The 24,619-nt window shown below is 45.3% G+C and overlaps 2 protein-coding genes across 3 annotated transcripts; one reads left to right on the plus strand and one right to left on the minus strand.

Moving 5' to 3' along the window:
* Positions 1-4,213: 4,213 nt before the first annotated feature.
* On the minus strand, positions 4,214-12,827 carry TMEM59 (transmembrane protein 59). Of its 2 annotated transcripts, none has more exons than XM_032696173.1 (8): positions 12,387-12,827; positions 10,056-10,161; positions 7,936-8,030; positions 7,582-7,734; positions 7,222-7,306; positions 6,827-6,908; positions 5,941-6,049; positions 4,214-5,182 (listed from the first exon to the last, which is right to left on the minus strand). In XM_032696173.1, the coding sequence occupies exons 1-8, from the start codon at positions 12,810-12,812 to the stop codon at positions 5,027-5,029; spliced, it is 1,212 nt and encodes a 403-aa protein (XP_032552064.1). In that variant the 5' UTR covers positions 12,813-12,827; the 3' UTR covers positions 4,214-5,026. The 2 variants fall into 2 exon arrangements, with proteins under 2 accessions (XP_032552064.1, XP_032552063.1); XM_032696172.1 differs by having other exon boundaries at positions 6,827-6,911.
* Positions 12,828-12,872: 45 nt separating this feature from the next.
* TCEANC2 (transcription elongation factor A N-terminal and central domain containing 2) lies at positions 12,873-18,003 on the plus strand. Its single transcript, XM_032696179.1, has 4 exons — positions 12,873-13,000; positions 13,717-13,858; positions 15,031-15,224; positions 17,023-18,003. The coding sequence occupies exons 1-4, from the start codon at positions 12,899-12,901 to the stop codon at positions 17,209-17,211; spliced, it is 627 nt and encodes a 208-aa protein (XP_032552070.1). The 5' UTR covers positions 12,873-12,898; the 3' UTR covers positions 17,212-18,003.
* Positions 18,004-24,619: the final 6,616 nt, after the last annotated feature.

The following is a 24,619-nucleotide window of genomic DNA, read 5'->3' on the forward strand; positions in this document are numbered from 1 at the left end:
ATCGTGCCTGTTTAATTGATTTTGGTATAACTGAACTTAAAGAGCTTTAACTAGAATTTAAAAAAACCAACTTTTAAAAATTTAAAGAACTTTTAAGTTTGAATTTGTCTTGGCTGTGCTTTGCGTTTACTTGGTTGTTGTGTCATTCAAACTCAAGTGAAGGCATAGCCTTTCCTCCATACAGCAAAGGGATCTTGGCTACAGCAACCTCTCCCTCTGTCACACTAAAGTGGAAACCAAACACAGAACATTTCAGCTCAGAAAAGAAGTAGTGAATTACAGCATGCCTGTGTCTACAAAAAACTCTGACCAGGAAGCATAACAGTTTACACGAGTATAAAATAAAGGCAGTGATGAAATGTTGCAACCTGATCTACAGGTTTGCTATTGATTCTGTTTGAGCTCACCTTCTCCTTCTAAATATGGACAATATTTGCTGAAGTTTGACTATTGAGATACATAGAAACCCCTCAGCAAGCTCATTATGAGCCTTTCTGTGACAGACAAGGATCACCTATCATGCTACTGTACCATATGACTGCCAACTTCAAGATAACACAGAACAGCTAAAGTTTATTAGTTTTATAGTATGGAAGTTTTACTACACAGAAAGAGTGGAAAATCAGTCCCAAGAAACCATAAATACTGGTTGTATTTTACATTTCAATTGGTTTATACTTTATTATTAAAGTCAAGCTCTGCATTTTATTAATTACCTCTTTTTCCAGACAAGGATTTTGTTGAACCACAAGTAGGTACATCACCATTCCTCTAGAAGGAAGGGGATAAAAGATGTTTACAGAAGCAGCACGCAGCAGCCACACAAGCTTTGCCTTTCTAAGTCTCACACCATCTTACCCAGGAACACATAATGTACTCCTTTATTGTCACGTACAAGCAAAAATTGCCTTGGTGGAAACATGGCCCAGATTTAATTCCCAAAGCAATCAATCAAATCACCTTTTAAACCTTAATTACCCATTTGTAAAACAAACACTAACTAGGTCCAGCACTTTATATCAACACTTTTCTTTTGTATCAAATTAAGTAGAAACTACTTGAAATCTCACAAAAGCGGCGATAAAGAGGTCAAGACAAACAACACTATCAAGAACACATGTACTCCAGGGAACAGCTGAATATAAGGTTTTTCTGACGTAGAACTGTACCTGGGGGTGAGTTTTGTTCATAATTTCCAGAGCTACAGCCCTCAAAGGACTGCAGGGAGTTTTCTGCACCTCACCACGAGCGATGTTACCAGGATACAAGCCCAACAGAGGTAGGAGAGCAAGGAGAGCGCTGCTGCCCGGGCACCCAAACAGGAGGGGATGGGAAGGGCAGTGCTGAACCTGTGCTGCAGCTCCGGTTGAAAGCACAGGTTGTGGTTGGCTTCTCATTTCTCCTGGCTCCACCTTGGTTTCACAACAGGGCATTAGACAATTCACAAAGGACAGGGACATTTGAGATGCCAAAAACCCCACTGCCACTCCTGACGCCAGCTTGGAAGGTGAACACTCACCTCTAGCTGATGCCAACTGCATTTACCCTGGTGCCAGTCAGGGAGAACCCCCTTCATAATGAAAGCTTGAGGGAGGAGAGTCTGATCATCCTCATGCAAGCCTCCTTGCTCCCCCACCTCCTTCCCAATTTGACACACTGACCTCACGGCAGCATCAGCCACATGATCAGATCTCAGGAGAGCTGTGCAAGATACAACCATCTGGAACAGCTTCCCTGCTTGGGCAACAAGCACAGGCACAGAAAATCCTCCAGGGTACTCTTTTACTTGTGTACTTGAACTTCCAGGCCTGCAGTAAGTCTTAGCAGCTCAGCCTGCAGCAAACACAAACTTACAAAAAGGCTGCAGCCTTCTAAACTGGCTGCAGGTTTTGGCTCAGCACACATGAAGGGGAATTTTGCAGGATAAAACATCACCAGCAGGCAGTTTTGCCATGGGGGCAATGGGGAGAAAAAGCGCCAGTACGAAGTGTTTGAGGAGCCCGTGTTCTTCTTGCTTGTAGGTGGGTCTGTAGGGCTCAAGTGCTTCCAAACTGTGCCATCCCACAGACCACGATTCCTTCCCAAGCGCTAGCAAAACCAGCTCACCGGACCTTCAGAGAAAGGCTGGTGGGTAGATTGTCTTTAAGGTGGTCTCAAGACAGTTGCCTTGAATTGATTCAAAGCACCAAATAGTGCCTGATGCAGAGGAACAACTACAGTTACTTCCCTCTCCATCCCCACACATAGAACACATCCTCAACTACAGTGAGTTAATACGCTCTTCATGGCCAGGGCATCTGTCAGCCCTGCACTCACAGAACAGACAGAATTAAATACAGTCTTTCAGGAGCTCCTCCTTCAGCACAGCAGCACCAATTTGTCCTAAGCAGCTTCTCACAGGAAATCTGGTGCTACAAAGTTCTCCTTTTCCATGGGGAATTTGGGGTGAAAACGCCAAACGCCACATAGCAAACAGCCTGCAAGTCTGGGCATCTGCTACAACGTGGAAGAATGCCAGACTAAGGGTTAAACCCCCCACATCTTATATTCTGGATCTGTTTATCTTTAAAGAGGTTTAGTTTTTGAACCTTTATTAGGTGACTGTGAGTTTGCCAAAACTCCTGTGTAAGACAATGGATATGTTTAAAATGCAAGAGGCATTTGCAAGAGGCAAATGTCCATAACACATGTCTAAAGGGGCATGGTTTAGTGGTGGATTTGGCAGTGCTGGGGGAACAGTGGAACTCAATCTTGGAGATCTTTTCCAACCTAAATAATTCTATGATTCTACAAACTGACACCTACCCCCACCTATTTCCTACACCAAGATCATCAAGCTCAGCTGTAGCCAACCAGACAGTTGGATTTTGGAGCAGTTATCTCACATCAAACACCACTTATAGTTCAGAAAAATGAGTTCATGACAGTGAGGTAAAAAACACAACCAAGCCCTTCTGAAGTTAAATAAAAAAAAAAAAATTGTCAAAGATCAGAGCAGCTAAAGAGACAACACAGATCAAGATATTCAGTATGACAGAAGATTATTAATTCTAGCACCTAAAAAACCCCCAGTTGCCCCCAAATGTGCCATGGCTATTTCTGCCAGCAGTGAAATACACACACTTGAGAGGGTCGCCTCATTTGTGTCAAGATGATTCCATTTTAAATCTGATACAGGTTCAGTTGAACACATGCCTAAAGAGAATATAAAATGCTTTCCTCCCACAATTTCAATAATTTAAGGCCCTTCATTTAAACAGTGGTTTTGAGCAGAGATCAAACCCAAATTGCAGCCTCTGAAAACGGAGATTTCAGGAAGTCAAACAAAAATGAGTAGAACATGACATTTTGCAGTCAAATGCCAAGAGTGCTTAAGGAGTCCATTTAGATTAGAAATCTTGAGAAACAGTTCAATTACTTGATAGTATCTGATTTTACTGAGGGAAGATCCTTTGACAAGAGCTTACAAGTACAACACTTGAATTCCTCAGACTCTGGCTGGCTCTGGATCCAGCAGTGCCAAGTGCCAGAGTGCCACAGGCACAGAGCTCTCTGTGACCCAACAGCACATTGCTGAATCACTGGCTGCACTGCACAGATCCCTCGGCTGAAATGTCATTAAACAGCAAACAAAAGACAAAACACCCAATGAAAGCACAAGTTGTTTGCTTAACTTAAGCCCAGGGCTGTAAGCAATAAAGTTTTGAAGAGAAAGTTTTGTGAAATCATCAGTGTTAACAGAGGTTGTACTGTCCACGTTGGAACAGGCAAACAGCCACGTCTGCTTGGAGCTGTAACACTTCCTCTGCAACTGCGTGTAATAGTAAAGGAAACATTTTAACAGACCTTACAAACATTTCCACCAGCTATTCAGTTAGAAAACCTTCGAGGGAGTTCTGCAGAATCAACACAAAACGACAGTGAGTCGGGCACCATGCATTCTAGCCAGCATTCAAACACTCAGAGACCCTACAATAAATCCCACACCCCCAACTTGCCAACACTGGGAACCAGCATTTAACAATCTCCTCAAAGAAAAGAACTGCAAAAAACAGATTAGAAACATGAGGGACATTGTTGGTTGTTGCTGCTGTCCTAGTGAATCACACAGCAAAATCAGGTCACGTTGCCCAGGAGAGGAAGGCTATGGACAGGCTTCTCATACCGAGCCTGCTGTGGTCAATAATTAACCATAGCAAAAAGTTATATAGTCAACGTTTTCTATACAGTCAATTTTATTTGTCTGCTCTCATTTCTCAGGAATCAACTTGTTTCTGTAAATGAAGTTACAAGACCAGAACAGTTAATCAAGAACAGAAAGTAGAATTTTTCAGAAAACACAGGCGCTAACTTTACAAGCAATTTAAGACTTAAAGGCTAAAGTTTGACAAAATAATTGACCATGTTATGCTCTGCATGTGAAGGGATATGTCCATAAGTTTTAATGAAGTTTCCATTTTTCACAAGCTGAGTTCTAGCCTACAGTACCTCACAAATGCTTTCCACCTCAAATATTGCCACACTGTAGAAAAAATATATTTCTGTTTTTGGAGACAGGGTTGTTTGTGCATGGACATTAACAAGTACAAAAAATTCAGCAGATAATTTTATAATATTTTCTCTTAACTACAACAGAAAGTGCAACACTAAAAAGGCATCTCCTGCCTACTTAAAATTTCTTATACCTTTACAAAGCTAACTCTGAATGTACACATTACATCCTAGAACACACAAGTAAGTTTGAAAGTGTCCTGGTAGAAGTATGGAAAGCATGCTTACAGCTTTTGTAAGCAAAAAGACACATAGCAAACACCAGCAAAAAGTGATTATGCCTGGAAACAAACACAAATTCATGTCTGAATCTTTACTACTAGTTGAAAACAAAATCCCATGACCTTTGTTGATTCTGCAACTTTATTTGCATTTAAAGACTGGCTGCTAAGCTTCTCATCTGAAGAACCACCACAATCAATCAGGAGTTGCTATCTCTGTTAAAATTAGTCTGTTGGATCCAATGGAGACTTATTTAAATTGCAGATTGATCCAGATTGACTTTTGTAGGAAGAGGTCCTGCTTCTTCATGTTCCTCAGTCTTGCATCTAACCACAACAAGTGCAGAGGGTGGGTATCTGCTCAGTTTTTGCTCATTCATGTATTCCAAATCTCCATAGATGCTCAGCTTCTGAAATATTTAAACAAGGAACTTTAAGATAAAGACTCTCCATACTGTGAATAAAAGGAATTTCATTATGTAACTGCATTCCAGGTTCTGACAGTTGCAGCCCTGCCACACAAGCTAACCCAGGCTTTCTGTAACATCTGAAATTCATGGCTGGAACTAGACTTGCATCCAAAAGAAGTATATTAAATCTGCCAGAAAAACAGCAGCCACAGTGCTTATGTAACAGCTCCTTTGGTTTGCAAATATTGTGAGCCAGGACTCTCTGGGCACCAGGAAAGTGCCCCCTCTGATCAGACACTCTGCACTCACCAATACTACGCTGTCACTGTTCTCACTATTGATCCTCCTGGATTCAACCTATACTGGGTTTCACCTATACCACCCAACCCTCAGAACAGCTTTATTCCCAGAGAAATTAGAATCAGCCTCCACTTGTTAAGAGTAATTTGAAAGTTGTCAAGAGGAGAGTGCTACAAACCAGAAGACATCCTGTCTGGGCTGCCTGAGTAAGGCTCAGAGCTCCTATGGGCCTCAGGAATGAGCAAGAATTGCTCAGCTATAAAATCATACTTTAAATAAACAAAATTGGTTTGCTAACCACATCCTCAAAAATAAAACCCCCTTTCCAGATGAACTTCCCCCAAATGTTTCTTAGTCCCTAGACAGCTGTAGCATAAAAGCAATATAAAGAATAAATTCAGAATATTCAGAATAAATTCAGAATAACTTATTCATGAATAAGTTATAAAATGCAGTACCTCAGATGGAACATACTGCTCCACAGCTGTAGCTACGGTTGCACAACAAATCCAGAGCAGCACCAACACTGACAGGACAAGTGTAGTGGTTAAAATCCAACTGGAATTTCTGAAATGAGAAGGATGTTGCTACATTTCATATACTGAATACAGGACAATAGACCTCTAAAAAGCTTGGCTCAATTTTGACTGCCTTTCCTGCCAATTCATTAGTCTCTTGCTTTTACAACTACACAGCCCACTGCAGACTCCTGGGTACTCTAATGCCTGTTTAGGATCACAGAAGAGTTGCTGGATTCTGTTATTGGGCCCTAAGCATCCTCTCGTTTACAGAATTAAAACCAGTTTTTTGTGACACATTTGGGGTCCAACTCACTGATCCTTCATGTGTAAACTTTTAAAGAGAGAGTAACCAGAATAAAGGAAAGAAGGATCGACATGCTGATCTTCAGAAAAGCTCTAATAAATATATACTGTGTATTTTCAGCCTGGAAATGAGACATATCAGTGGGCTTTGTATCAAACAATCCCAAAACAAAATACAAAAGAAGTGCTTTGCCCTGAAACACATCCAGAGCTAATGAAAAGGCAAAACACAGTATTGATTAAACAGTTCAGAGAACATACTCAAAAAACAGCACAGGAAATTATCAATACCTTGTTCACTTGAAATGGAAAGGAAAAATCAAAGTTGGCAGAACACTGTGCAAAAAACACAGGGCCAGTACAGCAAAGGCACACTAACAGTGAGATACAGAATTGTAACTGCTGTGCATCCTGAACCTACAGACCTGTAGCACTTTTGAGACCTCGCAACAGTGCTCCACACACACAGGGGAAAGGCCATTATCCTCCTAGTGGGTACAGACATCCAGAACATACGTACATGGAAAGACACTTGAAAAAGCTGTCGTTTGCTCGCTCTTCAAAGAGCCCTCGGAATGTCTGTGAGCCCCCTGGACGTCTGTCTGCTGAGGGACAACAGCACAAACACTGGTCAGGAGAGCCAGGACAGGGAAGACCCAAAGCCCACACAGCTGCTCTACACAAAGCCTAAAAAGAAGCTTTTAAAGCAGCCCCAGCTTGCAGGTTTCCATTTCCAGCAGAGCTTTGTTTCTAGCACAGACTGTGCCAAGTGTACATAGTGCACTCTACACAGTAAATAATTACATTTCAGCTTTCTAAAAATTTGCTTTCATATGCCACCTGTAACTTTATTTTTTTCTTTGCATAACAGGGAACATTTGCATTTACTCTCGCAAAGCACAAAGAACAACTTACAGGCTGTTTTACTCAGTGACAAGGATCCTCTTGTATCTCCAGTTTCCTGATCAAGCTGTGGAACATACTGTACTTCTGGCTTTGACTAAAACAAAATAAGGAGTTAGGAGATCATGCTAGAAAGCTTCCACTGATCTTGATAATTTATATTTTCAGAACTAATACAGAAATTAACCTGAAGACATGCTCCATTCTCCTAACTTTGAATGTTTTCCCCCATTAAACTGGCTCTAAAGGCAGCGAAATACCAGCAAAAACTGAGCACTTCTGATCGTTCTCTACAGCCTTTTCTATGACTGGAAGAAGCAGACCTAAAGTGAGCAGCCAGGACACCTTAATCTCAGTGAAAAAGGTAAGCACCTGGAATATGACAATTTTGCCATCATCTGCTTGAAGGTAGAAAGTCCATGAGGATGTTATGAAGCTCTGAGCTGAATCCATCATGTCACTCCAGAATGATCTCACCAGTGTCAGAGGAAAGAGGAGATGAATTCTTGGCATCAGGGACATTAACTGCAAAACATTAACATGTTTTCCATTTCTTTTTATATAAAAAGGACAGAGGTCATGTTCTTGCTCACCCCTCACCCCAAGGGTACATTTCAGTCCTTGGGTTTATTTTCCATTTGAAGAAACTTAAAAAAAAAAAAAAGAGAATACACATACTGAACAGAAACAAGTAGGTGGTATTTGAAAAACATGTCACCTACTTACTTGCTCTTGCCTTAACTCAGCAAATGGTAACTGGTTCTGGCATCCAAGATGGCAAGCATATTGTTCATCAGATTGGGAGTATGCTTCAGTACAGGCTGCAAGGGAGAAGTTCCCCAAATGAGATGATAAATTCTGCATTTTAGTTAAGAAAACATTCTCAGTATAAGTTGGATCAGAAACAAAGCAGCAGTTAAAAGACTGACAATCCCCTTTGCAGGGAAAGATATGGCAATCACTCCCAGGGTAGCATTTGCTCTGAGGTCTAATGACAGAATCAGAGCTTTAACAGATAAGGGAGATGAAATCTGACTGCAATCAGAGCAACTGAGCAGCAACATTACCCTGGCCGAGCTCAGGGATGCAAGTTTTCATTGATCCTCCCACTACCACTACAGCTTTTCCTCTAGATATCACATAAACCATCAAATTTTACCTCAGAGAACAGAGATGGAATCCTAATAAACCCAGAGGGACCATCAGTCCATTAAACCCCTTTGAGGTAACAGCAGAAGTCATGGTATCACAGGAAAATCAAATGAGCATCCCCTGTTAGCACAGAAACTGCACTGAAAGTACTATAGAATAATTTCTTATGAAAAACTAAGCCAACTCTTTGTTTAACAGACAGCTTCTATTCACTGTTGACTAGAGATCATAAAGATCAATAAATCTAATTTGGAGAGAATAATTTAGAGTGCTCTGCCCATGGAGAAATCAGGGAGAGCTCTCCCACAAAATTCTAAAGCTCAGGTGGACAATGTTGCAGTAGCACCTGAACTGAAGAATCAAACCGAGTAGCAACAGAGAGGACAGTAGCTCTCCCAATTTTCCAGAGGAACAAATGGACCATCAGAAAGACTAAGAAGCTGGCAGGAAGCATGGCACCACCAGCTAAATGCTTGAGAGTTCATCTCATGGCACCTGAGCAGCAATTCCATGCTGCAACTGCCACCAAGGCAGTGTTTGTAGGAGGCATCAGGAGACAGAACTGAGCAGATCAGCCAAGATGTATCTGCCAAGCACAGAATACTCAGTCAGGACACCCACCAGCAGGTTATAGAACATAAGCCAGCAAAACAACAGCTCCATTAAGGAGAGTTAAACCAGAAATAAGCAACTGTTCCATTACTCTACATGTGCTCTATTGGTACATTACCCTGTTTCATGGCACTCTTTCGTGTGTGGTTTGACAACTAGGCTGACATGCTGGATCACAGCTACACACAGTGTGTGACAGACTAGAGCATTAGCCCATTTCTGGAGCAGTTAATGAAGTTTTGTGTCACATTAGCATCTTTGCAAGTCAGGCTTTCTACTTCCCTACCTGCCATCAGCTCCTTGAGCTGGCCATGAGCTCTCTTGTTTCTATGAGCTACTAAGAGGATAAATGCCTCCCTTGAGCACTGGCCTGGTGTGTAATTGTATAGGCAATAAAGATGGAGAGCTCCCACCTTTCCTGCTCTGCATAAAACTGTGACTCAGCTGCCTCAGTATTACTGGAAGAAATTTCTATACAATTCCAAACCCACTATTAGTTGACCCATAGTACACACCATACCCAGAGGTATTTAAAAGACATGGTTTAGTGGGTGCCTTGGCAGTCCTGGGGAACAGTTGGACTCAAAGGTCTTTTCCAACTTAAATGATTCTACATTTCTTCTTCACTTTTGCTCTAAACAGATAACCCTGAGAGAATTAGTTCACCAATATTTAAAGGGTTATTCCAAACAAAACATGTATCTAATTCCCAAAGGTTTAGCTGTAAGGAAAGCTCAGGATGTAGCCTAAACCATGATTTACAAGGCACAAGATCTGTGTTCTTATTCCATCTGAACAATTCACTTCTATACATAAGTTTGTCAGGAATGGTAAATGGGACTGATTGTCACATTAAAGGAAAACTATTTGACTGGATTTTTTTCCCAGTCATTTTGTGTTTTGTAGGACAAACTGCTTATAGTAAAATGAGTATTTCGAATTTATTTACAGAGACTGATGACACTTAAGAAATTCAACACTAAGGATCAGGTAAGGAGAAATTAACAGAGAACAGAGATTCCTGCTCCTCCCTCCTTTATGCCTTCAGATTACAGGATGTTGAAGGAGTTCTGAGGTCTTACCAGAGTCACATTCCTGTTTGGTCCGATTCAAATCGGCGCCATCGTCCACAAACTGGCAAATGGAGAACAGTCTGCAGCCCCTCTGGCAGGCGTACAGCTCCTCTTCCTGGGGAGGCACAACAACAGGCTTGCATCCCTCCAGTCCAGAACAAATTGCCAGAAAACATTTTTTTTGTTGTATGGTTGGGTTTTTTTTTGTCCTCCTCCTCTCCACCAGACCTACAACCCAGCTAAACATGACCTGAAGTAAACCCAAGCCACAGCTCTGTAACACTAAACATCCCTATGGATTTAATTCAAACAGAGCTCTCCATTCTGTGGTGGGCAAACCTGGAACAGCAAACTGTGTTTTGTAATTCCAATCCTACAATCCACAAAGCGAACTTTTTACAAAATGCTGTGTTTAAAACTAAGAGACGGTGCTCTTAGAAAGGAAAAGATTTACTCTTGTTTAACCCTACAAAGAGCAGAAAATCTCTGGTATCACTTAAATAGTAGAACCCAGAAGGAAAGGACAAAAAAACCCCTGATTTTGACACTGATTACAATGTATCTACCAGACTCTACTCAGAATCACAACAGAACTGTCAAAATAAGAGATTATCTTCTGAAGTATTACACCAGTACCCTGGTTAATTGTTTGCTGACAAACCAGCTCCAGAAACATAAAATTTTTTTATAATGAACTGAAGGGAAAAAGTGCTTTCTCACTGTAACTATTAAAATTAAGCAAATACAGAAATCCTACACCTGGTATTTCTTCTGTCCACAAAGGCAAGGGCACGGATGTGCACAGACTGGGTTCTCCACCTTGCAGAACTAAAGCCTCTGTCATGTGAGTGTCCCACCTCTGACCACACCCTGTCACTGACCCATGAACCAGACCAAGGAAACCATCACCCACTCAAATGACTGCACAGGTGGCAAACAAGACTCTGAATTAATTTAACAACCCCCAAACACACCACACCTCGTGTACAACCTGCTGTAAATGACCTGGCCACTGCTGAGAGCACCAGTTCACACACTTTAAAAGGCACAAGAGCAGAAAACTGTGAATACAAATTAAAACTCAACTCTAACACTGACAAGGTGGGTGATGCTGTTGCACAAAATGTGTTTTGTAATTTAATATCCATAGAAATCAGCTTTAGCAGACAGGTTTCCATGGCAGTCTCGATGAAGTTTGTCTTACTTTCCAGTGACAACTAAAACAATTTCCTTCAATTCCACCAGTAGTTTTGTGACAAACAGAACAAACACTAAATGCAAAGGAAGGGGTGAGTGTATTAGTCCACAGCTCCAACAACACGCACCAAAATTCAAATTTGAAAAGTAACAAAATTCAAAAGTACAATAAAACCCAAAGAAATATCAGCCTTCCTTGAACTTGACAGAGTCCTGCAAGGTAAGTAAACCAATGCACCAAAACAATGGAAATATATTAGGGTAATGTTTAGCTCTAATTTCTCAGGTTTAGTTCTTTCTCTTCATGTAGGTACCATAAGTATACATGTAAATTTACTCATATTCCAAACAACTCCCTGTTACTTCTTTCCAATATCATGGGGATACCAATAATATTTTGGAAATACCAATATCAGCTGCAAAATCCAACTGAATTCCACAGGAAAACAGGCAAAGCCCTGTTACCCAACCCTGGCACTGCTCTACTTCCCTGCTACCCTCCTGTGAAATCCCAAACATGAGGTAAGAGTTCCACCTGCTACACAGCCACAGCTGATAATGAAGTTTATTGCTAACAGAGAACCAGGAAGGATAAGATTTTGGGTCCTGGATTTTCCAAATTCAGGCCTGCAGTTCAAAGCTGTGCAAAGCCTGAACCAACAGCAAACCCTGTGGTACGAAATTAAATTCCCATTGGACACTATTCCAGTATTTTCTCATGAGATGAAAAAATTCCATGAAGGCTCTGATGAGCCACTTGTTTGTGTCACCATTTATGCTTCATCCTTCACCACCCAAGTGCCCCACTGGCACCCTGACTCAGGATCTCTGCCCTGCCACCAACACAGCTCTGTTTTAGTGCCCAAAATATACAGCAGCCCAAGCCAAATTACAGCTGCCTCTTTAGGAACAGGAGGGAAAAAAGCAGCAACCACACACACCCCCAAACCCACAAAAGCACCCAGGACTGACAAAACCGTGCTTTGAAAATAGCGCTTCACTGGCAAGCTGCAGCCTAACCACCTATTTCTATAGGAAGGATCTGTTTTTAGGGAAGAGACGGAGCTGCAGGGGGAGAGGGAAAAAAGAAGGGCCGCGCAGGGTCCGGGGGAGACGGTGGGGCCGGGAAGGGCCCGCTCGTACCTTGGGGTAGGTGTGCAGGGGGTAGGTCAGCTGGCAGGCGCGGTGACACGACGCCGTGTTGCCCAGCACGGAGTCGAAGGCCTCGGAGGACGAGGCGGCGGGGAGCGGCCCCGCGGCGACGGCTCCCGTCGGGAGCGCCAGGAACAGCGGCAGCACCGGGAGCAGGACAGAGAGGCCGCCTCGCAGCGCCGCCATCTTCGCCCCTCCGCCCCGGCACCGGCCGCCCACCGCCCCTCGCGAGATGTGACCCTCGCCCCGCGCGGGGTGTTCTGGGAGGTGTAGTCCACGCGCGCGGCACCCCCGGCCATCCCGTAGGGCGTCACCGCAGGGGGGAACTACCGGACGAAAATGGCGGAACGGCCGTACTATCCGTCGCGCGAGGCTTTCTGGGAGGTGTAGTCCTCGTTGCGGGACAACCTCGGCCATCCTATAGAGTCTCGCACCCGGGGGAACTACCGTGCGGAAATGGCGGGACGGCGGCGGGTTCCGTGGGGGAGGGCGGCCAGGGCATCATGGAGCGGTTCCTGGTGCGCAGTGCCCGCGGCCCGCGCAGCCCCCGCCCGGCCGCGGCCGAGCCCCGCAGCTGCCGGCAGGTCACCCTCGAGTCCCTCAAGGCAGGTCACCGGCGGGGGGAGCGGTCACTGGGCAGCGCGGGGTGGCGGTGGGAGGAGCGGTGTGTGGACGCCTGCGGTGCCAGCTCTGCACCGAAGTCTTGGCAGCCGTGAGATGGCATGCTAACAGGGAATAGGGAAGTGGAGATGTACAGGTGCAGAGGGCTCTTTGCACATCCAAAATATGAGACTCGCACTCTTTGCAGTCTGTTCTGTCAAGGTCCACGGTAAAAACAGCGAAAAACACTGTGGATGTGCAGTGTACTTGGGTCTGCATTCGTGTTCCTTAATGCTTTGTTTCTCACCTTGCTGTCTTTATTTTAAATTTGAAGCAAATCTGAGCAGGATTCAGGTTCTGCCAGCCTACTAAAGATAATACCTGCCTCCCTCAATCCATTTTCCTATTTAGAGACATTTATACAATGGATTCCTTAAATTCAAAACACATCTTTTCTAGCAGACGTTTTCTGCTACATGGCCAGAGTTTGGCAGATCAAAGTGAAGCCTCTTACTTTGCTTTCTGGCTACTTCAGTCTTAATTTGCAGAAGGTTTCTAATCCCAAGCAAGTACCCATGCTCCCAGGCCATCGTGTATTCTGTGCTCTGGTCCATGCCATGATCAATAATTCATGTGTTGATAACAGCCCCATTAGCTGAGATCACTGTCCCTATTTATCATAAGAATATCCCCCTTTCCTAATGGCTTTTCTCTTTCCCAGAGAGTTGTGGTTGTGGAAGACATAAAACGATGGAAGTCTATACTTGAGCTTCCTGGGCAACCAAAAGAGAACCTGATGGAGGCTTTGGGGGAGCTGAAGAAGAAAATACCATCCAAGGAGGTGTTACTTTCCACTAAAATAGGTATATCTTGTCTATCTAGACTGTGAATATTAGGTTGTCTTGTGTCTGCTTGGCTTGTCAGTACAAAAGAGACTAATTTGGAAGCTTTTTAAGAAATTAGTGTCACTGCCAATCCAGCCTGCAGTACCAGCCTGGTACTGAAAAAGTCCAGCTGGTACTGAAAAAGCTGTCCTCTAATTCCTCCCAGGCAATACTGCATCACCCCTTTTTGTGGTCAGATTTTTGAAGAACTCTTCTTGGTCCCTGTGTGTTTTATTCTTTCTCCTGCTGTCTGTCTGAGTGCTCTCTTGCCATCCAAGGCGTGGTTCATTTATATAATTTGGCTGAATCCACTGGACGTGTGAGAAATTCTCCTCAGATCACCCAGAACTGCTTCTTGCATCCCTGCCCTGAGGAATCCCCAGCAGATGAGCAGCTCCCGTTAGAGCCATTAGAGCAGCCGGACCTCTAATCACAGAGCCCTTGAAAAGGAGAAGCGATCCGCCCTTTTCTCTGTCTTCTGAGCTGTGGTTTCATTTGCCATGTTCAGGCTTTATTCAGGCTTTTCTCGAGGTTTTTCCCAGTGCCTGCCTGCAGTCGGCTGGGCTGGAAGAGCCATGGAAGCCTAACAGTGACATCTCCTGGCCAAGAGCGCTTCTGGTCAGGGAAGAACACTCCTCTGAAAGCAGGAAGCTCTCTTTTGTCTCCTCGCAGAGAAAAGCCTCTTCTGCACTGGCCCCGTCGATGGGAAAGATTCTGCTTGGAGTCACCGTGGTGTTAACGTGCTACAGCCATCATTAGCAACATCTGCTTCCTTAAGGGGGTTTCCACATGAAAACCAGCATTTTTTGTAGGCCAAGCTCACAAGCTTTCACCAGATCCAGGATCTGTGTAAAAAAATCAGCATAGCCTTGTGTTACATGTATCACTCCACACCTTGTTGACTTGGGAAGGGAATTTTCACAATTCCTTACTAATTGCTCAGGCAAAAATCACAGCAGAAGCCAAAGAGCGAGAACTCCATGCTTAATGGCTAATAAATTTATATCTGTGTTTGCGTCAGTGCTCTGGTTGTTTTGCTGACACTGGCTCAGTTAAAAATGTGTGGCTGCTTTAGCCCTGATATGATTTGGCCAGTGTCCATTGTATTTTGCCCACCTGCCAATCCCAAGGGAGCTGTTCCTGTTTTCCAGGTCACACAGTGAACAAGATGCGCAAACACTCCGATCCTGACGTGTCTGGCCTTGCCAAGGATATTTACACAGAGTGGAGAACCTTCATCAGAGACCACTCCAACAGGCCCTCAATCGAGGTCAGGAGCGATCCCAAGTCCGAGGCTTTCAGGAAGAACGCACGGAAACTGCTCTGTGAAGCCCTGGATTTGGAGGTAACATTCAGAACCATTGCCTTTAGCTCAAGGAATTACTTCTTGTGGGAACAAGTTAAACCTTTCCCAGCCACAGCTACTGCCAAGCTGGTCCTGCCTGCAGAGTGGGGACAAGACCAGGTGACCTGTTCCTACTTTTAGTGATTCACAGCACATCCCTATTTATGAGCAGCTTTGTTTTCAAGGCAGATAATTTTATTTTGGTTGTTAACCAAGTCAACGTGCTAATTGTAAGCAAGGTGTATTTGCTCTCATTTACATAACCAGTCAACAGATCAGTTGTGCATCTACTGCAGTTGGGTTATACAAGAGAAGGAAGTTAATAGAACATGAAGTTTTTCCTACTACTCAACAGCTGTGAAAGCAACAGTGGGACCTTTTGAGTGTTTTCTAATTAAACATTTGTAAATTTAAATCTATTGCAAAAACAGAGACAAGGTTGAAAGTATATAAAGTGGTGATAAATACCAGATCCCTCAGGTATCTTTAAGTAAATGAACAGAGCTTTGCTGTAAGGCTTAATGACTAGTTTGCTTGGTCTATGAAATGCCATAATAATTATCCTTTTTAACTTATTCATTAATTATCCTTTAAATGGCAAGTCAAGTGATAAGCACTCAAGAGTTTCAAAGCTATGTGTTTTCTCGCTGTGAGAACAACCTCTCCAACTTCCAGTGCATCTGGATTGGGGCAGCACAGAAGGATGGTTTGCTGTAGGAATGCCTCAGAAAGGTGGGAGCTCACTTTTGCTGGGTCAAACTCAGAAATCACATCTATGCATGGTGATAGGACTGGAAGTAAAGTCTAAATCTGTGGAACATAAAGATTATGGTACCACTCTAAAATGAGGAGAATTGGGGTAAAGCAGAGCTGCCTCTGGATTAGGACTCACCTGAAAGCACAGCAAGGAAGAATAACCTGTGGGTATCACCACATGTGCAAGCAGAGCTCACAGCAGGAGTTGAACTGCTCATAAAGGCAGAAGAACCACAGAGGTCCAGCAAATGGGGAGCAGGGACATCTGAGAGGCTGACAAAAAGGAGAAGGGAAGGTGGGGCTGAGCGAATCGAGGGACTTTTTAGTGATGGGTAGGAAAACCGGCATGGGCAAAGGACTCTGAGGAATACCACCTGGCTCGCTGGAATCTCCTGCATGCAAAGCATGGGAGATTACCTCTCACAAAAGGGAAGTGAAACTAAAACCATTTCTTTATGGGTGGGGGATTTTTTTTTCCTAAACTGTGCTAAATTACAGGTTTTGGCACATGTTGAAGCAATAACTACATAATTAACATTTAGCAAATCCCTTTCTGTGTTCTTAATTACACCTCCTTCTACACACAGAGGGCCCACATTTCCCTTTATAGCACAAGGCAGAGTTGCCAAGTGTTTGGCACGTCTTAGAGTTGCTGTTGGAATTAAGTTTAAAATAGTATCCAAGGTACTTTCTATCAGCAAGACCAAAAGTGAGCTTTATGGAGACACTACAGCATAGTCTATAATTGCAGTTGAGCTTGATACCCAAAGCTTGTCACAGATTAGTTTCCTGTTGTGATGGCAAAGTACTGCCACCCAGCTGGAGATGGGGACATGTTCCTTGCTACTGACCATGTTGCCTTGTTCCTTAATTGCTGGGGTGGAATTAAATTGCTCTTCCTGTTACACTTGTGATGGGAAGTAGATTTCCTTGAATCTAAGCTGATTAATGAAGAAACACTGAAAAGCACCAAAGTCCAATTTCAATCAGTTGGTCTCCTTATTAAATGTAAAGATCTAATTTTATACTTTGCTGTTTTCAGATTGATCACCCACTGGCTGAAAATATTGAGCGAGAAGCTTTTCATCTCTCTTCCCGCCTCATTAACGCGCCGTATCGCAGGACAGTGCGAGCTCTTGTCTTCTCATTAAAGCACAAACCTGAGATCCGAGCTGAAGTCAAGGCTGGCACACTCACTGTCCCTGCCCTTGTACAGAACCATAAAAAGTGATCCCGAGTCAGAACTTCCTGTGCCTACAGCCCCGTAGAACAGGGAGCCCTTTCTGTGGTGAGGGGAGCGCAGGAGTGCTGGCAGTGTGACTTGACTCTCCAGCACCACTCCATGAACAGGGCTGCTGGAGGGGAAAGCTAATGATGGAAGTGGTGCTGTAAATCTAACTTGGTAGAAATCCATGTGGGTTTGTTGCAGGAAAAGTTTCTTCTGCTCTGCTGTATATTTTCCATCCTTGCTGATTCACCTCTTTCTCCTTCCTGCCCGTTTGTCACAGCTCAGTTTAGCTGCATCCCTGATGTGGATCTTCAGGTGGAATCAGCTAAGTAACATCAAGGAGCAACTCTGTGCTGTGCTGTTAGAAAATACTGGGAATTCGGGGTAATTGGTCCACGGGAGGAGATTCCTAGTGGATAACTGCAAATTCTAGTTAGCCCTAAATCATCCACGTCTGCTGCAGCTAGGCCCTGCCTGTGGCAAGAGCTGTTTTGCCAAGCCAGGTGATTTTCCTTTGCAACATTCCAGAGTTGGATGCAAAATGGGTTTCAGTAACTTGCTCTCCATTATTCCATCATCTCAGTCATTCTGCAATTTGGGGCATTTTCTAAAGCTCTGGAGTGAAAATCAAAATGCCCCAGAGTATAGGTGCTATCTAATGCCTCTGCTGTTCAATGAGCAGCTCATTCAGCCTTCCATACCTCACTCATGATTTAAATGTGGTGCTTGTTCCTACTGTAACGTGAAAAAACTTGTAATGAATTTTCTAAATAAAATTGGGATATAAGAAAATTATTCCTTTTAAAGGCTTCTTTTTCCTCCAGAAGAAACATGGTTCAGAATGATAACGTGAACAGATTTAAGCAACTAACTATTGTTTAAATTCCTTCCAGTTATTAAAAACTGGAAATCTTGCCTCATACTTGGTCTGATTACTTTAGTGCCACAAGTCATCTTGTTCTCCATAATCTGTTACTAAGGCTGTGACAGACATGGTGTTTGTATCTTCACCCTAAAACGTGACTGTCTTTTCTTGGATCTGCTAATTACTTTTTTCCATTGCAGACACTGGAAGAAACACCCAAAACTTAACCTGAGGTGTTGAACTCCATAAATTTAGTTAAGTAATTGCAGGTTCTCTTAAAAATATCTAAACCCTGTTTTGTTTGCCTGGGCCAGTGCAAGACCATTTTTTCCTGTACACATTGCAAAGGTATCCTCAAACAGCTGACTTTTCTGAAAACAAACATTTCATTTATAGAAAACTGATGTTAGGTGTGTGGAGGCAGGAGCTGGCAGATACATGAGTGGTGGCAGTATGGATAATATGTCAGTGAAGACCTAACACTTGTTGACCAGGCTGTGAAAGAGATGTGAAACCCCTCAATTTACTTCTTCCAAGTAATCAGCTCCATTTCCCACTTAAATAGCTTTGAACTGCACAGCTGTAATTGAATTCATGTATCCTGGACTGTCACAGAGGAGGTTCAGGATCAATGAACGACCCAGCTTTTGCATCAGAGCTGCAACACCAAGACCTGCAGTATTTATTTATTTTCAGCTTTCTGTTCCTGGTGCTGGGCTGTTGTTTTCTCTAGTTAGGTAGCATGTGAGAAGCAAAGGTCCTGAAAATTAGGAACTTCTGGTCTAATGAAAGCCAGGCCAGAGAAGTTTCCCACACGGTCTGACCGTGCCAATATTTTTCACTTAAGAATTAACTTCAGGGATGCAGATTTACTGTACACAAGCAGAAAACTCTCTTATAAATTTCCTCTATTTAATGGCTAATGTTTTTGCCCCACTTGTTTTCAAAGGGACCCAATTGTATATAGCTCTGGGTCCAGCTCTTCTATCTTGATGTTAAAGCTGGCAGTAACATTCGGGCTGAGGATTCACAGACTCAGCTTTGCATAAAACTGACTGTCTGGAGGAACTGGAAAAGAGTCTGGAGGGTTGGACTCAAGAGCCATAGGACAGGAGGAATGCAGAGAACTAGGAACCACTTTAAGGTCAAAAACAAAAGAAGGTGGAGAAAGAAGACAAAAACAGAGATGGAAAAACAATAGGCCAAAAAGGGCTTCATTTTCCCAAAGGATGATGCTGAATGTGACAACAGGATACTTGATATCTGGCAGTAATTAAGTTTTTAATTAGGCTTCAAAAACAGAGTCCCCCCCCTTGGACCAACCTCACCTGCACAACTGCATTTGTTTATGCTTTGGGTTACCTGCTAAATAGGTTTGCTGGGGAAACCCTTCTAGATTAAAAGGGAGGATGAAAGGGCTGAGTGGGGGCTCCCTTGTGCTTAGTTTCTCTGGCACAGCAACTTCCCTTTTTACAGGGGAAACATTAAATGAGGGCGGCACCCAATCGGGAGAAAAGTTGTACTTTTTCCCTTTTTTTCCCCTGATTAAGCCTAGCCTACAGATTTATTTCAGCAAATGGGTACCTAAAGCTGACAGACCTCTAGAGACCTGCTGCACCTGGCAAAGAGAGGAAGGAAGCATCTTCAGTAGGTATCTTCTCCTGATCCCCCTCCCCATGCTGCTGGTTTTTGAGGAATACAGGATGGGCTCAGGGCAGCACCAGGAGGGATGGAAGAGGGAATTCACCCCTGCCAGAGCTGACTTCTGACCCTGGCTTCTGAAGAGAAAAATTTGGGAAGGCATCAGGTGACAGCTTGCTCCATTCCCCACCAGCAGGCGCAGCTCAGGAGAGCTTTGTCCTGCTGCAAATTACTTGGGCAAAACAGGATGGGAGTAGACAAGACCCTCCCTGTCCTTTGGAAAGAGAGTGTGCAGCAGCTCACCTTTTTTCATCTTTCAAGAGGCTCTTCAAAGGTTTCTGCACAAAGAACTCAAACTTTTAGATCCCATTTGCTTCTCTGGCAGCCCTGCGATATGAAGGGTTGGCCAGGCAGGAACTTTCCTCCTAAGGAAGTTAGCACACCAGGAGGGCAGGATCATAGGATGGAGCAGAAATTGGGAACTGAAGCAGAGGAGGGATAGAGGGAAACAGAAAAGAAGAGGTAGAGGGAGGGAATTCCCTAGCCCAACTGGCCACAGCCACCAAAGCCTTGTTCCTCCATACAGGGCCCAGCACCATTCAAGTGGATGAACTGGCATCTCACAGGATGAGACACTGAGGCACGAAGGGTCTGTGATATGCCATAGGATCCCAAAAAAGGGAAGCCTATGCCAGGGTTACACTGCAATTAATGATGCTCTAATTGTGCTGGCAGCCCCTGAACCACATTCATGGTCTCTGTCAATTAAACTAGATTATGGAATGATCCTTGCTAATTATATATTATTATCTAGCAAGCAGTTATCTCCCTATAAAGGGTGCTCCTATAATGGACAAACACTGTTCCTCTAGCACAGCCAGCCCCAATGGCAAATAAAAAAAGAAAAAGCCAAAACCATGTCTGCTGTGGCCAATATTTTGCCTCAGCTCAAATTTTCACATTGCAAACACTGCACTCCTGTCCCAGATGGAGGGAGGAAGAGGAGGAGGAGGAGGAGGGCTGCAACATGCAGAACCAGCTGGAGACAGGATCAAATCTGCACCCCCCAAACCTGCTGCAGAGGGGTGAGCTCAAAATCCAGCTGTGAACACATCCATTCATCATGGAGCAAATGCCCCACTCAGCCTCCACACACCAAAATCCCCATGAGCAGGGGGGGAGAACCTTGCTGTCCCTGGGGCTGTGATGACCGGGAAACAGGGTTTAAAATAAGCTGGAAAACCGCTCCCGGTAAATGCCGTCATTGCATTTTTAATTGTCCATATGCTTGATCCATTATGTTTTCCCAGATGGCTGGGCTGCTTGACTAGTGCCTCTTCAACTGTGCCACCACGGCCAGGATCTCCAGTGACTACCTCGGTCCCCAAGGTAGAGACACCCCCACCATAGGATTTGTGTCACTATGACCAGGGTCTCCAGTGGGTATCGGGATCCCCAAGGTAGACACACCCCTGGAGCAGGCTGGCATTGCCCACCTTAGCAGGCAGGATTAGCTGCAGCTTCCCCCAGGCTGTGATGGACCGAGGACTGTTGTGTCGGGACATTGGTGAGTCCATCACTGTGCTGGGAGGGAAGAGGGGGAGGAGGTGGTACCTAATGGTGGTCTCCTCCCCAACACCAACCTGTCCTCAATCCATCACCAGCAGCTCAGGGGAAGCTGCCAAGCAGCCTCTTGCTGCCCCTGTGGTTTTGTTCCCCCAAACAGAGCCAGTGGCCAGGGCACCTACCTGTTGATGGGCTGGAAGTACCCACCAGGTATGACCGCCTCCAACTTCCCACTGCTGTTCCAGCTGCAGTACCCAGTGCACGGGCAGTGAGCTCTGTCCTTCCCAGCACAGACCCCCTCTTGGTGTAACACCCACCAACTCATCCATGCCAAGGTCCTGGGGGGCCTTGACTGGCTTGGTGGAAAAGTGGCTGGTGGCCTCCTGGCCTTAAACACAATCCTCAAGAAAACCACCCCAAGGAGCAGCAAACCCACTCCTGCTCCAGCCCACAACTGCCCTTGTGCTCACCCCAGGGCCAGTCCCTGCTAAATTAACCGTAAAGTTCGAGGAGAGATGCAGGATTAGGGAAGCCTGGCCAGCTTCATTCTGGCATTCCTGGGGAAAGGGAAAAATCTCCAGAGCATCCCTGCTGTGGTGCTGCTCAGCCTCACACCAGGTGACTCCAGGGGGGCAACAGAGCAGTGATACCAGCTCAGGCAAGGTTGACACCCATCCTGCACCGCACCCCTTCCAAGCCTCACAGCTCTGGGGCCATCAGGGACACTCTGAGCCAGACTGGGTTCAGCTGCAGGGTTGGATTCAGCTGTGCTGAGTTTGCAGCCTCAGCAGAGCCCTCCCACCCTGAGGCTCCTCGGGCTGCTCATGGCCATCACAGTTGCACCAGAATGGAGTTGCTCCAGGTGCCACGGGATTTTCCAAGGCTGCCAGATCCTCGTGGCGTGGATCATGACATCATGTGCTTGCTGGGCCCCCAGTGGGACGGCCAGTCCTGCCCAGTACCCCAGGGCAGGGGGAGCAGGGTCTTGTGCCAGCAGCAGTGCCCATTTTGGGGCAACTTCCACCCTTGCTGCATTGTCCAACTCAGAAGCACAAAAGCACAGCCCCGTTCAGCACACCCCATCAGGAAAACCTTCTGGTAAATATAGAAAAAATGGAAAGCATGGCTGGGATTTTTCGGATATTTTAGCTCAGCTTCTCTCCGGTGGGAGCAATTCCCCCAGGGAAGGAGACGAATAAACCAGTTGATCTCCTGGGGGTTCTTCCAGTCCTGTTTTCTATGATCTACAGTTTTCCAACAGTTCTTCACTTGATTTGCACTCAGACATTTGCAGAGGGATAATGGAGGCTCTCCCTCCTGCACAACAGCAAAGCCTTTGTCTGCTCTATAGAGACGCGACTCCATGTCCATAAGCAAAGCCAGGAAATGGGGTGGCTGCATCCAGCCCGGCACAGTCGAGTCATCGTGCTCTAAATAAATAATCAGATGAGTAACAGGAGCACTGCCTGTGCCTGCTGCTCTCCTGCTTGCTCGGGAAGAACCAAGCAAACACCAAAGAGGGAAACTGAGGCCTGATATGTGAGAACCACAGTCACGGTCGAGGGAAGGACCACTGGTGATGGATTCCTGATATCTCTGCCCCTCGTCTGAGGGGCTTTTACATCAGAAGAAGGATTTGTTTCATGAAGTGACCAGGGCAGTCCCTCTCTCTGGGCTGTGTGCTTGCGCTGTCCCCCTCTCCAGCTGGTGTGTCAGGGAAGAGGTGGTTTAACAGGGAATGTCAAAGAGCAATTCCTGCAGAGCAGGGAGAGACTGGATGCCTAAACCTAATGGAGAAAATCAGAGTCTGAGACACGGCGGAGGATGACTGAGGCTGAGAGGGCTGTTGTTCAGCCAGCACCAGAGGCTTTCCTTGCTCCGAGCAGGATGATCGGTTTGAGTGGTTCGCTGCTGGTGGCAGCTGCAGCTGCAAATGCGGGCAGAAACAAGCTGGGAAAAGTCTTTTGTAAACATTCAAATCACATTAATCACTCCATCCATGAGCCCCTGGATAACACCCTGCAGGGCTGGGGATGCTGGGGATCCCCCTGGCTCAGAGAGCAGAGCTGCTCCCACAGCACCAGTCCTGCATCCATGGGTGTGTGCAGGTGAGTGCTGCACCCAGGGATGCTCAGGCAGCTTTGAAAGAGAGCCAGAGCTGGAAACCCTCCCTGGGGTGAGTGCAGCAGTGGTCGCTTCTGCTGTTGGACCCTGGGACCTGGTCTAACTCCTTATTTGTGTGCAATACAAACAGCTACCCAGAGAAGCGTTTTTCCATGTAAATCACGAGGTGCCAGAGGCTCCAGATGGGCAAGGAGGTGTCTGTCCTGCAGGCAAGGGCTGGATGCTGCTGGGTGCCCAGGGCTCCCCACCAAGCACCAGCGGCTGCAACGTTCACCTGTTTCAGCAAAATCTGGGCCACCAAGAAGGTTAATTATATCTTTAAGTTTCTTTCAGTGTCAATCTTGTAACTGTGGTCTCAAGCTGACAGTTCTATACCCAGCAATTAACCGGCAGTGAAGCTCTGCAGGCAGCATGAGGGGGTCTGTCCTTGTTTCCCATCTACATACACAACAGGCTCTCAAAACATTGCCTTAATGGAGCTTAACGGGACTGGCAAATATTTCCTTCAGAAATCTTGTATTTGGTGACATGTTGCACCAACATACACTAAATCAATCCTAAGGAAGGCTCCTCGTTAGGAGGCATGCGCAGATTTGTGCCTTCTTCCCTCCCCAGACACCCTCTCAGGCATCCGCGGGCTGGTGCAATCGGGGAGGAAAAGCTGCTCAAGCATCATCCTTTTCCTTTGCTGCTGCTTCCCCTGATGTACAGAACTGTCCCAGAGGGAAGCAGGACATCCGTCAGGGTAGCCTTTCACTGATGGGACTATCCTGTCAGTCCCTGCTAAATGCTGGATTCAGCAGCAAGAGGGGTTTGCTGTGCTGTGCAATGCTTTTCAGAGATACCCAGTGTCCTCCTTAGGATTCATTCACATTTAGAGACAGCACCAAAAAAATGGCTCCTGGATTTCCCACTGCCCTCAAGCTCCATTTTTTGCCCCTGATCAACTATGCTGGGACATTTTAAGATCTCTCCCTGCATTGCAGTGTGTTTTACACAGGCTGGAGTGGGGGTGGCCCCTACACAGGCTCCCAGGGCTGTGTGCACCCTGCTTCCACAGCGAGATTTCCTGTGGCTTTGCCATATGCTGGCTCTGACCCACACCAGGATGAACACAGGCTGTTCTGTGACAGCCACCCCCTCTGTGATGCTAAAGGGGATGCAAAAGTCCTTTGTGTTGGGATGGCACAAGAGGCAGGCAGGGGCTATTCATCC

This window comes from Chiroxiphia lanceolata, chromosome 9 (genome assembly GCF_009829145.1).
Source record: "Chiroxiphia lanceolata isolate bChiLan1 chromosome 9, bChiLan1.pri, whole genome shotgun sequence".
Classification (NCBI taxonomy): domain Eukaryota; kingdom Metazoa; phylum Chordata; class Aves; order Passeriformes; family Pipridae; genus Chiroxiphia; species Chiroxiphia lanceolata.

Bases quoted from the DNA above. Each gene is read 5' to 3' on its own strand.
- TMEM59 (XM_032696172.1), bottom strand. From the start codon at position 12,812: ATGGCCGAGGTTGTCCCGCAACGAGGACTACACCTCCCAGAAAGCCTC. The intron at 7,307-7,581 runs GTGCTTACCTTT...ATTTTGTTTTAG, and splicing joins GCAAAATTGTCATATTCCAG to TCAAAGCCAGAAGTACAGTA. The intron at 5,183-5,940 runs GTACTGCATTTT...TAAATATTTCAG, and splicing joins AGCAGTATGTTCCATCTGAG to AAGCTGAGCATCTATGGAGA.
- TCEANC2 (XM_032696179.1), top strand. From the start codon at position 12,899: ATGGAGCGGTTCCTGGTGCGCAGTGCCCGCGGCCCGCGCAGCCCCCGC. The intron at 13,859-15,030 runs GTATATCTTGTC...CCTGTTTTCCAG, and splicing joins GTTACTTTCCACTAAAATAG to GTCACACAGTGAACAAGATG. The intron at 15,225-17,022 runs GTAACATTCAGA...TGCTGTTTTCAG, and splicing joins GTGAAGCCCTGGATTTGGAG to ATTGATCACCCACTGGCTGA.